At 36.3% G+C, this 17,073-nt stretch overlaps 1 protein-coding gene across 1 annotated transcript; it reads right to left on the bottom strand.

Moving 5' to 3' along the window:
- Positions 1 to 13,379: 13,379 nt before the first annotated feature.
- On the bottom strand, positions 13,380 to 16,259 carry LOC128518333 (phospholipase A2-like). The gene is made up of 4 exons (XM_053491396.1): positions 16,186 to 16,259; positions 15,701 to 15,869; positions 14,739 to 14,845; positions 13,380 to 13,592 (listed from the first exon to the last, which is right to left on the bottom strand). The coding sequence occupies exons 1-4, from the start codon at positions 16,220 to 16,222 to the stop codon at positions 13,453 to 13,455; spliced, it is 453 nt and encodes a 150-aa protein (XP_053347371.1). The 5' UTR covers positions 16,223 to 16,259; the 3' UTR covers positions 13,380 to 13,452.
- Positions 16,260 to 17,073: the final 814 nt, after the last annotated feature.

The raw sequence follows: 17,073 nt of genomic DNA on the forward strand, positions 1-17,073 counted from the left end.
AAGAACACACAAAACCTTGTGGTGGCTACAAGAGCAGAAGTAGTATCATGGTTCCACATAATAGTTCCAATATGGTTCCTGTCTTATCAGCCACAAGAAAAGGAATTTGAGGCTACACTTGGCACAGACTCAATAAGACAGGAGATTTGAAGATTAACAAAAAAAAAAAACTTGTCTTTGGCAGTCGGGTTTGGATGATCCTGTATCTGGATCCTGGATCTGTGTATCCTCAGATTCCTGTTTTTGGCTGACATGAGCGGACCCCATCTATGATCTTCTGAGTATCATTGCCTTTTCAGAGGGATTGTCATGTTGAGTTGAAGATTATAAAAAAAAAAAATGTCTTAAGCAGTCAAGAAGAGATAATCCTGTACCCAGTGTATCATCAGGTTCCTGTTCTTGGCTGACAGGAATAACCCCACCTTTGATTCTCTGAGTTTCATTCAACTACCTTTTCTGTGAAATTTTCTGGATTCTAAGACAGGATCCTGCCCTGTCTTAAAGGGCTTGTTACAGGAACTATTGAGAATGTGAGAGTAGGAGGGAGAGTCGTTAGAGAGCAGGGGCATACAGCTTGTAAGATAAACAGCAATAGAGAGAGATTAGGGAGATTTGTTAAGGTGTATAAAATAGAAAGTAAGGGTCCTTAAGTGGGACTTTCCAGGTGGACCTGGAAAGAGGTCATGATATTTCTATGAACGTAAAAATAAGGGCTGCATGAAAGGGCTACACTTTGAGAAGAGTCAACAACAAATGTAACATGAATCACACTTAAAAAATGAACAAATCGTTTAGGAATGACCCATTGCTAAATCACACATAAAAAAGGGAAAATAATTGGAACTGTCATAATGGTGCTGCACAGATTAACAATAAATTAAAATGCATTTACAGACTACAAAAAAATTACACACTAGCTGGATCACTAAAGCGTGAGTGCAGGCAGTGACAAAGTATTATCCAAAGAGGAAAATACAAGTCAATATTTAAAGTGATAATTAAAATATTTGCATTGAGTTTACTCATGTAGCACTTTTAATATTTATAAGCACACTTAAAGACTAACAAACATGATTCAGAGAAAATCACACGCAAGAAAGAAACAGAAAAAAGAGAATCACAATTATACATGCAGCATAATCCCACTTTATATTTAGTATCTTTATTTTTCCTATTCTTTTCTTATCACCTTTTTTTGTATCAATAACAGACTACAGTATTTTGCTTTGATTGTACTTCTCAATTCGTTATTATTATTATTATTATTAGTAGTAGTAGTAGTAGTAGTTTTAGTAGTAGTGGTAGTAATAGTAGTAGTAGTAATGCTGGGGTTATTATTATTATTATTTAATGATAATAATAATAATAATAATAATAATAATAATAATAATAATAATAATAATAATAATTATATTGTTACCTGTTGCATGGCTGCACCTCGAGATGTAATAATATTTATGAGAGCCCTTATGCAGGGCTTCTGAGGTGGTCAACAAAATAGGAGACAGTGAGAGTGTTTATGACACGCACATGAACTGTTGCTAACTCCTTAGTAAGTAGCCATTGGCTGTCCTAAAAACCGCTAGAAGTCGCTAAATGATGTAATTAAGTAATTTACATAATGTCATGACAAAAAGTGAGTAGCCAAAAACAACCTAAATACAGTGAAACCTTGAATTACGAGCATAATTCGTTCCGGAAGTGGCTTGTATTTCAAAACACTAAAACTATCCATGAATTTATTATTTCGAGATTAGACTATTGTAATTCGCTGTATTATGGTGCTCAAAATGAAGTCTTAAACAGACTGCAGATGGTCCAGTATGCGGCTGCAAGACTGCTTACAAGCACTTGCAAATTCGATCATATTACTCCGGTGTTAAAAGCATTGCATTGGTTGCCTGTTACTTTTAGGATAAATTAAAAAAATTTATTATTTCTATTTAAATCTCTACATGGTTTAGCACCAATTTATATTGCTGATCTAATTCAGGAACAAAAGTTAACGAGATTATTACGATCTCAATCACAGAAACTTCTTGTTGTTCCTCAGTCTAAGATGAGGTCTAGAGGGGATCGCGCTTTTGTGGTTGCTGCCCCTAACTTATGGAACAGCCTGTCTTCATATATTCGGGACCTTCCTACACTTAGTCAGTTTAAAAGCCATTTAAAGACTTATTTTTTTATGATAGCGTTCGATCAAAGATAAATGTAAAGGGTTCTAGGGTCCTGTATTTCATTTTTAAACTCTATTTTAGATATATGGGTATACTTTGTATTTTATTTGTCTTTTTTTGTTTATTGTGTTATTGTCTGTACAGCACTATGGTCAGCATTGTTGTTTTATTCAGTGCATTAGAAATAAATTTTAACTTTGTAAACCAAATTTAATTTTCCCATAAGAAATAATGGAAACTCAAATTATTCGTTCCACAGACCAAAAAAATAAATAGTGGGTGTGGGTGTGTGGTGAAAGAGAGAGAGAGAGAGAGAGAGACCCGGCACTGTGTCAAATTAAGCGCGCACACACACATAAGCTCACACAGACTAAAACAGAGAGACTAAGGGAGAAAATGGATTTTTAACCTCTAATGAGACTTTCTTTTGCTTTACATGCGCGCACACACGTGTGTTACAAGAAACAGTACATGCGCTCTGTACACACGCTCTTACAAACACATAATAAAATATGTTTTACACACACGTGGTCACAGTGTTATACTGTATGTAGAGCTTGTTTTGAACACTCTGCATTGCATTGTACTCTCAAAAAAATGAACCTGGCTACCTGTTACATGTACTAAAATGTAATATGTGATATGTACATAATAGTTTCATGTTTCCAAGATGAACATGAATAAATTATGTTGTATTTACATGAAATTCAACAACTTAACATGTATTAGATTTAATCATGTTGAGATAAACCAAAGAGATCTTGTCACTATGAAAACTGGAAATAGCAAAACCGGAAATATCGCGAGAAGAGAACACAGCGTGTTGAGAAGACAAACGTTTGGCGGGCGTGTGGAAAAGGTAAGCAGGAATTAATTACCGTCTTTCTAAATAGAAACCAAATACTGAACATAAATGTCACCTGCTGTTTAGTCACGTTATTTTGGTTGAAGCTATTTCTTGTATTTTTAATCACACTTAAAATACCGACGGTTATATGCGCGTGCTTAATCTGCGGTTCGGTTCTGGTTTCGGTCTGTTCTCATGAGTTGTGAAGCGAGAGGAAGAAAGTATAAATATTGTTCATTTGATAAATTCAGTATCATGAATTTTAATTGAATCTATCTCTGTATTTTTTCACAGGAGTTTGTGAGTAAAAGTGTCCTGTCTGCAGACCAACCGTCTCTAACGGTCATATTTAAAAGTCATAACGGACAGTTATAAAGTACAAAACTTGCTGTTGGTGTTAATTTTTTTTTCTATGATTAATACTTATTTGTGGTGTTTTATGTTTTGTACATCTTTTCAAATTGAGACTTCATTTGTAAGTTGCTGCTGGTGTAAAATAAAAATCTCCGTTTTATCCCGTTTGTCTTATGCTTCCTTCCTTTACAGAATTCTGTTGACCAGGGCTTGAAATTTAAATTTACTTGAGTTAGATCAACTTAATTTACAACTGAAAAATGTGTTGTACCAATGCTATTAATTTATGTTAACAGTATTAAATTATGATGGACGCAGCTGTAGTAAATAAGTTAAATGAACCTAATAAAATTAATTTGACTGAACCTAAGAACATTAAGTTGGGCCAACAAAATTGCTTAACGCTGAAAGAAAGCCATTAAATCAGGTGGAAATTCTTTCCATAATTTAATTACGTTCATTCAACAAGTTATTTTTTTGAGTGTATTATATATATTTTTTTGCTCTTCTTATGTTTTGGTATCCAGTCTTTGGGGTGGGCGAGTCTTAATCTTAGTGTGTTAGTGTGTTTAATGTAAATTGGTCTGGTGTGTTTTCCAAAAAAACCTTTTTAGCTTTTCACATTACAGTCACATGGGATCATTATGGGATGATAAGATTTTTCTGTTGGGTCTGGCTCTCAGCTCTCTGTAGTTCATTCTCTGTTGGATCTGGAAGCTATCCACAGGCCTTGCAAACTGTCTTTAGATGCTTGTATTCCTTCTTTGCTACTTGGATAATAGTGAAAATTTCTACCTAACAAGGAGGAAGTCCAATTGACATGACTTAACTTCCAGATAACCTCGCGTGGATAACATAAGGACATTAAGAACAGTGCAGTCATTGTGTTGCTGTGGTCCCGTGGATCAACAATCTTTTTCTCTCAATTACTTTCATTTAAGTATTAATAGGTTTCCTATTAAGATTGATATTAATGAATTTAAATAACATAATATTTGATCATTTAAGGTTCCTATGATGAAGGGCTTAAAGACTTTAAATCAGTGCAGTTATTTTTTCATGATGAAGATTTCTTTGTTTCCCTAGCACAAAAAAATGTGTCATGAAAACAAACAAACAAACAACAACAACAAAACATTGGTATACATATTGCCCAGAATTTCACAGTCAGGGCATCCATTTTGTTTTGTATTTTTATTTATTATGAATTAAACATATTACAAGTTATATACATTGCTCAGTGTAACCAAGGATTCTTTTTATGTGTACAATTACACAGTATGTTTAAGCTATAAATTATACTCAGCTTTCATTAAACTGTTTCACAGTATAGCAAGGAAGGGAAAAAAACAAAGAGAATAAAGAAAACTATAAACATCCAGGGTAAGAACATGTGTCCTAAATCAATTCCACATACCTGTAGAATAGTACATATCTTTTATTTATTATTTACAGCCACAAAAACAGGCCTGCTTTCTAATGCATATTTAACCCATTTTCTCCATTTTCCCTGGAATGTATTCTTCTTTAAATTGACCAAAAAGTGATCTTTTCCATCGTATAAATCTCTATAGTCACATCTATCCAAGGGCATACATTTTTATAACCAGAAATTAGCACTTTGTCCTCAGTGGATTGTTTTAATTTATCTTGATGTGATGTTAATGAGTTCACTGATTATGATAGTTTTTCCATAATGAGCCACACCAAATCAAGCACAGTATAAAAAACTTATGTACTTACATAATTACATAATTACAAATTAAGCACACACATTTGAGTTTTATCAAACAGATTTTAGTATAACACATAACTATGATCTCATTGCTGAAAGTGAATAATTTAAATAAACAGTTTTAACGGACGTCACTAGGAGGAGCTTATGTTGTGGGCAAGATCTGGCGTGTTGTGAAACAGTTTCACACTATATCATAATTTACCACCCAGAAAAACATACACATGCCCAATTATGCTGCTTTCAATTTAGATACACACATGCACACTGCCCCCATTAGATCTACAAGCCTTAGAAGTCACTAATTAACAGTACCTCCGATTTAAGCCATTTTGAAGGCTTTACAGAGCATAAGTAGCAGACACGTCTCAACATCAACTATTCAAAGGAGATTATTGCATATTGCATGTCAAGTCAAGTGGGCTTTAACTGTCATTTATACCAGTTCATTACACAGTGAAACAAAATAATGTAAGGTAGCAAGGCTAGAAGCTTGGGATTTGGGTTCAAAATGTTTAACCATGGTGTGGATAGGAAAATAAATGGAGTAGGAGTTATTCTGAAAGAGGAGTTTGTAAGGAATGTTCTAGAGGTGAAGAGAGTATCAGATAGGGTGATGAGCCTAAAGCTGGAAATTGAAGGGGTGATGTTAAATGTTGTTAGTGGTTTTGCCCCACAGGTAGGATGTGAGTTAGAAGAGAAGGAGAAATTCTGGAGAGAGCTAGATGAAGTGATGCAGAGCATACCCAGAGGTGAGAGAGTGGTGATTGGTGCAGACTTTAATGGACATGTTGGGGAAGGGAACAGAGGTGATGAAAATGTGATGGGCAGGTTTGGTCTTCAGGACAGGAATGAAAAAGGACAGATGGTGGTGGACTTTGCAAAGAAAATGGAAATGGCAGTAGTAAATACTTTCTTCCAAAAGAGGCAGGAACATAGGGTGACATATAAGAGTGGAGGCAGAAGCACTCAGGTGGACTACATCTTGTGTCAACGTTGTAATCTGAAAGAGATCAGTGACTGCAAAGTGTTGGTAGGGGAGAGTGTAGCCAGACAACACAGAATGGTGGTGTGTAAAATAACCCTGGTGGTGAGGAAGGTGAAGAGGACAAGGGCAGAGCAGAGGACAAAGTGGTGGAAGCTGAGAAAGGAAGAATGTTGTGTAGTCTTTGGGGAGGAGTTGAGACAGGCTATGGGTGGTCAGGAGGTGCTTTCAGTTGACTGGACAACTACAGCCTATGTGATCGGGGAGACAGGTAGGCGGGTACTTGGTGTATCATCAGGTAAGGGAAAAGTGGACAAGGAGACTTGGTGGTGGAATGTGGAAGTCCAGAAGTGTGTAAAGGGAAAGAGGCTAGCTAAGAAGAAGTGGGACACTGAGAGGACTGAAGGGAGTAGACAGAAGTACAGGGAGATGCAGTGTAAGGTGAAGGTAGAGGTGGCAAAGGCCAAACAAAGAGCATATGAGGACTTGTATGCTAGGCTGGACAGTAAGGAGGGACAGGTGGATCTGTACAGGTTGGTGAGGCAGAGAGATAGAGATGGGAAGGATGTGCAGCAGGTTAGGGTGATTAAAGATAAAGATGGAAAAGTACTGACAGATGCCAGGAGGGTGGTGGGAAGATGGAAGGAGTACTTTGAGGAGTTGAATGAGGAAGGAGAGGTGGTGCTTAGGAGGGTTGGTACAGTAGTAGAGTTTCTAACTAGTTTGTATAACAAGATCTTGGAGAGTGAGAGGATTCAAGAGGAATGGAGGAGAAGTGTATTGGTGCCAATTTTTAAGAACAAGGGAGATGTGCAAAGCTGTGGCAATTACAGAGGTATAAAGCTAATGAGTCATACAATGAAGCAGTGGGAAAAAGTAGTGGAAGCTAGGTTAAGGGCAGAGGTGAGCAGCAATATGGTTTTATGCCTAGAAAGAGTACATCAGATGCAGTATTTGCTTTGAGGATACTGGTGGAGAAGTACAAAGAAGGTAATAAAGAGTTGCATTGTGTCTTTGTAGATTTAGAGAAAGCGTACGACAGGGTGCCGAGAGAGGAGCATGTTAGAGTGGTGCAGGACAAGTATGAAAGGGGCAAGACAGTGGTAAGATGTGCTTTAGGTGGGTCTGCATCAAGGATTGGCTCTAGGCCCATTTTGTTTGCTCTGGTGATGGACAGGATGACAGATAAGGTAAGACAGGAGTCTCCATGGATTTCATGGATGTTTGCAGATGACATTGTGCTTTGTAGCAAGAGCAGGGAACAGGTGGAGGAAAATTTGGACAGGTGAAGGTATGCTCTGGAAAGTAGAGGAATGAAGGTTAGCCGCAGCAAAATGGAATACATGTGTGTAAATGAAAGGGACCCAAGAGGAACGGTGAGGCTACAGGGAGCAGAGGCGAAGAAGGTGCAGGATTTTATGTACTTAGGGTCAACGGTCCAGAGCAACGGAGAGTGTTCAAAGGAGGTGAAGAGGCGGGTACAGGCAGGCTGGAATGGGTGGAGAAAGGGTCAGGTGTGTTGTGCGATAAAAGAGTATCAGCGAGAATAAAAGGAAAGGTGTACATCACAGTGGTGAGGCCAGCAATGCTCTACGGCTTAGAGACAGTGGCGCTGAAGAAAAGACAGGAGGCAGAGTTGGAGGTAGCAGAGCTGAAGATGTTGAGGTTCTCTTTGCGAGTGACAACGATGGATAGGATCAACAATGAGTTTATCAGAGGGATAACCCATGTTAGATGTTTTGGAGATAAAGTCAGAGAGGCCAGATTGAAATGGTTTGGACATGTTCAGAGGAGAGATTGTGAATATATCTGTAGAAGAATGCTACTGGAACTGCCTTGGATGCTACCGGGACTGCCTTGGAACTGCAACGCAGGAGGTCTAGAGAAAGACCAAAAAGGAGATTTTGGATGTTTTGGAATATTCCAAAAACAGCCTTTTTTCACCTTAGAAATATTGCCAAGCTTAGGAACATTCTATTCATATCTGATGCAGAAAAGCTCGTTCGTGTATTTACCCACCTCTGTCCTCTGCACCTGCTGACTCATCCCTGTGCTGAACTGGACTCCATAATAACTAGGACAACTTTTGTTATACTGAAAGTCCGGCAGCCAGACACATGATGTCGCTTTATATTTTTTTTCTGTTATCTGTTAACACCTAAATAAAGATGGGTTCCCTGTTGAGTCTGGTTCCTCTTAAAGTTTCTTCCTATTGCCATCTCAGGGTGTTTTTCCTTGCCACTGTTGCCCGCGGCGTGCTTCACAGAGACAATCTCACAATCTCATTACTATCTAAACACATTTTTTTACTTATTTCCATAAATTTTCTTTTCATTTTGTAAAGCTGGTTTAAGACAATGACCATTGTTAAAAGCGCTTTAAATTTAAATTGAACTGAATAGAATTTTAATCAATTGTGTTCAATGAAGATTTGTAGGTTGGTAGTTGTCATGTCACACAGTTGGTTTTAATTTTCTGTCGCCATCTTGTTGCAGTTTTATGTAACAAAAAAGGACATAGATAATTAAAGCTATTTTCTAAGTACAGTAAATCCTTGGATTACAAGTAACCCTGTTTGCGCGTGTTCTACAAGATGAGAATTTTTTTTATACATTTTAACTTGAAAAAAGAGCAAGTCTTGGTTTACGAGTACCGAGTATCATATAGCCTCTTGTTTTGATGCCAAGCGTCACATGATCACAACTGAACCATTGTTTTTTTTCTCTCTTGTGCTGTGGAATTGTGGGTAATCGTCCCCCCTGCTCGGTCTTAGTGCACTTCTCTTACTGGTATAATCAACATCCGTGCGTGTGTGTACTGCTTACACATAACACTGTGACCACATGTGTGCGTGTAAAGTATCTTTTATTTTGTGTGTGTGTGTGTGTGTGTGTACAGCTTATTAAAAATTTCTGCTTGTTATGTCTGAATAATTGTACTACTTTAAGGGCTCCGCTAGCTGGCACTGTATTTCATGCATGTTGTTCCGTTGAATGGTAAGGATGAAGAAGGGAGGGAAGTTAAAAACTAGGATGCCAGGATGTCTTTGCTCATACGTGTGTGTCGTCTTGAAACTGCGGGAAGAGAAACGCTGCAAAGTTTTGGGGATATAATAAATGGATTGTGCAATGATTTCTAGGGTAGAAGAGTAATAAGTGTGCGCCGGCACACTTAATAATAAGCCTGAAAGATAACAATAGTAGTGCTTCGCTTTGCAAGCACCACTAATGATTCGCTTTTTAAGCACCACTAAAAAGTTCCAAAACACAAACACCACACTAACAATGATGTGTTAGTTCCAGTCAAAGTTCATACTGATTCTTGATATTTTCTTTGTAATTTCCTTGTTGTGTTCATGGTTCGTTTTCGGATATACTAACTTCCATTGTCCAGTGTGGTGGACACAACATATTGTGAAAATAAAACTTAAAAAAAAATAATAATAACTTGTCAGTATGCTCATTGCCTGGAAAAAGGTAAAGTAAAAGTAATTTTGAAATATTATTTTTTCCTGGTAGTCAGGAGGCTGCAGAAAAAACTCATAGACCTTGCACATGAATTGCATCAAGGCATGGTTCATACCAAGCAGCAGCTCAGGAAACTGTACTGGTGGCTAAAAATAGATAGCCAGACAGAAGCTCTAATACGGGACTGTTCCACTTGCAAACAGAATGATAAAATCAGCTGATACTTATGATGCACCACTCAAACCTGTTTAGTTGCCATCAGCAGCATGGAAGAAGGTTTCTATTGATGTTGTGGGACCATTTGAGTTTGCACTAGCAAAATGGCGGGAAGTCTCACCCTAAGTTGACACAGCTGCTGTCATACAATTCCTGATTTCAGTCTTCGCTCGCAAAAAAATCCAAAAGAACTTGTTAATACTTTGAGTGAGCCATTCATGTCTACGAGGATAGGGCAGAAACCCATCTGGACCAAGGACTATGTTTTACATAAGTAAAAAGTGTTCTTCACAGTACCTGCTTATTCCTGGCTTACACGTATTCTGGTTTTTTAAAGCCTGCTATATTCTATAATAAAAAAGGGGGAAGTTGTTGTGTCTGAATGATTCTACTACTATAAGGTCCCCGCTAGATGGCACTGTAGTTCATTCATTTTGTTCTATTGAATGGCAATGATGATGACGGGAGTGAAGTAAAAACTCAGTGTGATTCAGTACTGCTTGTTCTTCTGCTTCTTTTATTTGATGAATAAGAAACATAACATGTGCACACACACACACACACACACACACACACATAAACAGCGCATGCGTGCAAAAATACATACAGAAAAACGTATCTGTCGGGATTTATTTTTTACTTTTCAAAGGTAAAGTGCAGGTTAATTTGATTTATTTTTACTTTATATTTTGTATTAACTATTTTTATGTATTAATTTGTTTGGAATAATTTGAGTTTTCATTATTTCTGATGGGGAAATTTGCCTTAGAAAACAGAGTGTTTTGATATACGAGCATGTTTCCGGAATTAATTATTCTCGTAATCCAAGGTTCCACTGTACTTGATTTAGACTATGTAACTTTTGAGTTGAAGGTTAACCAGCATATAATTGCAGTGTTCCAGATTCTTTCCGTTGTGCCTCGCAAAGGCATTGCCTGTTAGTTTGTTACCTTTCATTAGAGTTTGTACACATGTATATGTACATTTTAAATGTAAATTTTATAAGTTAGGATTTAAAACGAACTATTCCACAGTGATACTGAGCGAAGCTGAATGAAGCCTTTGTTGTAAGAGTTTATAACATTGTAAATTCATTTGTAATTCATTTGCATTATTTGTGAATTTTCTGTAACAAGACATTGAAATCTTAGTGTGATTCAGTTTTACAGTAAGAGTAAGATAAAGAAAAGGAAGAGGAAAGAACATAACAAAAGCTTCAACATCTGCCTTTTCTTTTTCTGAGTTCTAACTGTTCGCTATCTGTCAGTGCTGCGTAGACAGAACGTGCATCTATAACAGATTAGTAACTCCATTACTAAATTGTTTCGTAAAAGATAAATGTTTTATTTTATAATTTAGTTCCTTTGTTAAAAAACAAACAAAAGAAAAACAGTTATATTATCTTACAGTACATCTGTGTTTCCCAAGTTGATCAATATGGCTAATATTTTACAAATGTGTAGTATACCTTCAATGAATTTATTAACTTTATTTAACTTTACATTCTGTACAAACGTCATTACCAATAAAGAGCTAAAATGCAACATACAATATTTTTATTAAGAAGTAAAGCAATGAAATAATGTTTATATTTAGTGATTTCTGTCTACACTAAACCTATTTTTAATTATACATTTATGACTGAATGTTCAACATTTTCTCATGCCCAACCCAATTATGCCTACAGAACATGTAGATTCTAATAAAGATATAATTTCCCACAATTTCTCCCACACATGCTTCAAGCCTGCAAATGTTTAGAGAAATTTGCAGGGCATTGCCACTACGCATTTACAGGCAAAGTAGGTGGTGCGCTAGTAGGTGGTGACAATGAGGCCAAGTCAGCAAAAAACACTTTACCAAGCATAATTATGTGCGTCCTTTAAGTGGCGGTAGCGCACCACCTACTTTGCCTGCTGCAGATCAATTTTAAGATGACCAAGAAGAAGACCAAGGTGGGTTTTACTTTTTTTGTGCTGAATTTTAAATTAAATGCGTAGTTATTATTGACAAAGACTCAAAATGCAAGTTAAAGCACAGCGTCTGTGCCCAAAAACATTTAGTATATTTTAGCTGAAAATTATACATCTTACGTTTGTTCTTAAGTTGCAGAAGGAATTAAAATGCTACCAGTGGTCTTCCATGTGCATTAGCACATCTAGGTAACTAACACTAGTGAGGTTAAAAGTTTTTTTTTTTTTTTTTTAGGGGTAAAAATCATTCAGCTGGTTATGGTACTATTATTAGTTACAATCCAAGTTTGACATATTAAGTTACTTTTTACCCTTTTTTTAATAGTACATTAATGTTACTGCATCATCAGTTTTTGCAAAACAGTAGTTTTATCATAGAGTGTTCAGTGTTTAACAGTAGTTACCAGAACATGTAACTTTACAGACATCGATTAATTATATTTTATGAATAAAGACCAATATGTTTGTTTGTGGAATGGTTATCTTGGTAATTATATACACTTTACTTTAACTGTGTTAGTTTCAGAAGCATAGCACCTCAAACTTTTAAGGAGAATGAGAATCCCAACAAAGAAAATGCATGCGAAGTTTCCATGTTCTCCATCAGCACCACATCATCAGTCAGGTAAGCTCAAGTCCACGAACAAGCTCAAGTCCACCACTCAACCTTTAGACAATTGGGAATGGAGTAGCTTAATGGTGTTTGGGTAAATCTTAAATGTTTTAATACATTTTTGTTGTTCCATTAGATACCAACCAACTCCAGGATCTGCAGACTTTGGACAAACTTGTTGGACATCCACCACAAGATGAGACTGATGTAGCAGGTGAGAGAACTTTTCCAGGCATTTAACTGTTGCTGTAGCCCTTACATACAGCAAGCAACCCATTTTCCCTTTAAAATTTCTTAACTCAGAGCTCATCTTTTTTTTCATCAGAGCTCATTTTTGCACAAACAGCAAAAAAAGCATGATGATTATTATCATGCTTTTTTGCTGTTTGTGTCCAGCATTGTATAATTATTTAACCACGAATGGCTGTAATGACTGAAATAAAGCTGCTCACACACGCATGCTGCTTACACACTACTTTCTTCATTGTCTTTTCTGCTCATACCAGCTGCAAATCTCTCTCTGTGTATGTGTGTATGTATATAAATAAAATAAAAAATGTAAAAAGTATGTTCCCTTTAATTGTTATACAATAATGGTGTATAAAAACTGCTGTTTTTATTTTGATGTCAAGAGCTGCAAACTTTTTAGGAAAAAGTGACATTCCAAAACTTAGGGCATTGCATCATTCGTATGCCCTATCATTCCTAGGATCTCCTATGATTCTTACAATCCTGCACAGGATAGTCAGTAAGAAGTATGAATGGGATTGACACATTGTCAGCCTGTAATGAAACAGACTGAAAATGTTTTAAAACAGACACAAGATCAGATATGATTTTGTACTGATTCGAATTGAGAACAAGTGCATATAAACAATAGGAACATGTATGACACACAGTAAAACAGAGCCACCATTTATGCTTTAATTTGTCACACATTTGTACATTAATACCAATTGTCTTAAAAGTGATAGACCATCAAAAGACAACGAAACTGTATGTATGACTGAAAATAATCATTAATCATTAAAAGAAGGTAGAAAGTGTACCATAAATCATGTATCAATCATAGATTGTTACATCGTCTAGCATCCAGGAGTGCTAGAGCGGCAGAGAAAGGTTGGATACAAGGCAAATTTCCTGTTGTAAGGAGCATTTCTTAGGCACTCGCCAAATTCTCTGTCACACTCGCAAAGGATTTGGCTACATGTGTCTGTGTTCAAACCTGTAGAAAAGCCACAATAAATGAAATCAGCATTTTTTTCTTTAAAATCTGTAACTTTAGGAAACATTATAAAACACTGGTTGCATTAGTTATTTTTATCAATATTTAATGAGTTGTCTAAAGTCTTTAACGTCAAAGTCTAATTACAAGTTGCTAAAACATTCAAATCACTTAGATTTTGTTAACTTTAGAAGTGTGACAATAGAAAAAAATAGATTTTTTTTTATCACATCAAAATTTTAAAATGTCACTTGAGACTGCTTTTTAAGGAATTACCTATGAACATCCTTCACTCTCTTCGTCATGTATTTAGGTTTTTGCTGTGTGCTTGTTCTTTCAGTTAGTCTGTTGTGTACAGACTTAAAACATCACAACTGAGAGGACTAAATAACTCTAAAAGGTATTGTTTTACATTTTATTCATTTGTGGATAATGGCTCGAACCTTGGTTTGTTGGAGGTCCAAAGCTTTAAAAATGGCTTTGTAACCTCTTCCAGACTGAAACATGTCAGTTACTCTGTTTCTCGTCTATTCTTGATTTTTTTTTTTTTTTCTCTTAGTGATTCACTTTGTCAGACAGGTTGTATTTAAGTGTTTGCTTGGTTCAACAAGTCTGAGAGTAATCAGGTCTGGGTGTGGCCAGTGAAATTTACATCAGGTTTCCAAAAATTATATTAATCACATTAATATATGTATTATATTTAGTATTATCATATGTAATAGATTAATCACAGTTTATTCATGATTTAGCAAGAGGGGAAAATTACTTCTTAATAGGTCAAGGTGTAGTTTTTGGACAGCTGTTTTTCCCTTAATAAATGAAATCATTATTGTATGAAACTGCAATTTTATTAACTCAAGTTATCTTTGTGTAATAATAAAATGTGTTGGGTGATCTCTATCATTCAACTGTAAAAAAAAAAAAATATGCAAAAAATATATGTAAACAAACGGGGCAAATACTTTTTCACAGCACTACTTTTCCCACCCTTCTTTTATAATGGATCCAATGTTTGGAATTACAAGAAAAAGTATAAATTTTTCCTTCCCTCATGCACTTCCATTAACAGGTTCTTTTTGATTTAGCCAGTGTTAATGATCTTTTTCTGTTTAACATACATGTTGTAATTTTTACTTTAACACGTACCACATTTAATCTGCTGGTTTTCGCAATTCCAACGATATTTTTTAATCAGTGTCCAGCAGCCTGCTGCAACCGCTTTATCATAGCAGCAGTCGTGATTGTGGCAACACCTGTGGGTAAATTTATAGAACAATTGAAAAAAGGTAAAAAAAAAATATTCAGGAGAAATATATGAAAGTTGCATGAAAAACAAAGTTAAACACGAGTGTTGTACAAACAGCAAATACACTAAATACAGGGGGCCTGAAGCCTATCCCAGGAGGCTTAGGGCACGAGGCAGGGTACACCCTGGACAGAGTGCCAATCCATGGCAGGGCGCACACACATACACTTTCATTTACACACAACGGACTATTTGTGAACGCCAATTAGCCTAATCTGCATGTCTTTGAACTGTTGGAGGAGACCGGAGTACACGGAGGAAACCCACTAAGCACAGGGAGAACATATAAACTCCATGCACACACAGAGATGGAAATCGAACCCGGACCCTGGAGGTGCAAGGCAACAGTGCTAACCACTACACCACCATGCCGCCTACACTAAATACAGAGCACAAATAAATGTAAAATATTTTTCTGCTTTAGGCTCACCAATTAGGCTCATTGGTGTACCCTGCCGGATTACCCAGAGGAAACCCACCAAGCACGGACCCTAAGCTATAAGGTTATAATGGTAACCAATAAGCCACTGTGCCGCCATTATGGTTTAACTTTGTAATATTCTATAAGAAGGAATGAAATAGATCTGTGTTTACTAAAGAAGAAAAAGAAAGATTACTGAAATATAAAGTTTAGGTTTATAGGCTCGGTTGACCCATTTTCACAGACGCAAATCACTGCCAAAGATGCTAGTTTGATCAAGTGTAAAGTCATCTGCATGCATTTATAAAAGCTTTTTATTAAAACACTCATGCCATTATAACATTAATGTAATATGTGTATTTCCATTTTATAATGTCTTACATGTCTGTCTGGTCTTTGGTTGGGCCTGATCTCCTGGGCCCACAATGGCATCCATACGTCAAATAGGATATGGCCAGCCTGCCTGTGGTGCATCTAATGACACCAGAAAGGTCAACTATATTTCTCTTACTCCTCATAGACCTTTCTTCTGCCAGTGAAGCCGTACTGACTGACAAGATAATAAAGAGCATTAGAGATTATTAGGTGTCTTTGAATGATAATTATAAATGATGTTATATATATATTAGTATATGATTTTTAGTCATCAACACCCTGGTCACTTCTGGATTTTTATGTTTGTCAAGGCATGAGCATACACTGTTGAACAACAACAGATTCTATTCAACTTTATTTTACTTTATAAACTACATTCTACATTCGAAAAGGAACAACACTATTATTCTAAACAAACTCATATGTAAAGACAACTGCACTTAAAAACACTGTACACTTTAAAAACTAATTGGAGAGAATGTCAGACTGACCTGAAAGGAGCAGGAATGTCCAATACAGCGCTTTCATTGTGGGAATTGAACTGAACTTCAGCAGTGCAACTAGAGCCAATATACTGCACTTCAACAGGTGAAGGAACCAGAGCACACATGCATTTATTTATCTGCTACCCATCCCTGCTTCCAGTAATCTACACTGGGAAGACACATTTCTATTGGTCAATGTCTATTAGAGGCTGCACTGGCCACTCCTAAAAGATGAACCACACTCATCATCAGCATGTTGTTTTAGGTGTGTTCACTTTGCTCATAATGAGACTAATTTCGAGTTTCATGTACACATCCTAGCCTGCCTGGTTTGGCCATAATCATCAATATATATATATTGGTTAGCACTGTTGCCTTGCACCTCCAGGGTCCGGGTTCGATTTCCATCTCTGTGTGTGCATGGAGATTATATGTTCTCCCTGTGCCACCGTCAACATTCATCTTGCTCATGCGTAAGTTTCAAAGCACCGGTGATACACAAAAAAAAGCTCGTCACACAGAGCACCACTATGTAACAATCAGATTATTTAAATAAACTGAGTTACACTAAACCAGAGATCTTTATCTTGGTGTCAGAAATGCTTTAAAACTTGTAAACAAGAAAGACAACACCATGACCAACTAGCAAAAAAACTAAAGTGTATTATACAAAAAAACAAACAAAAAAAAAGGTGCACCAAAACAAACAAAGAAAACAATATTTATAAAATATATACAAATTATACATATAATTTAATTTATTCATTTATTTTTTTATAGCTTCGGCATTATATCTTTATATATACTGTATATACTGCACAATTTGTGGGTAGTATTGTTTTTTAAATAAAAATGAATAAAGTGTCGCCGCCTCCTCACCCCACAACAACCAGT

Source organism: Clarias gariepinus, chromosome 3, assembly GCF_024256425.1.
Source record: "Clarias gariepinus isolate MV-2021 ecotype Netherlands chromosome 3, CGAR_prim_01v2, whole genome shotgun sequence".
In the NCBI taxonomy this organism is placed as follows: Eukaryota; Metazoa; Chordata; class Actinopteri; order Siluriformes; family Clariidae; genus Clarias; species Clarias gariepinus.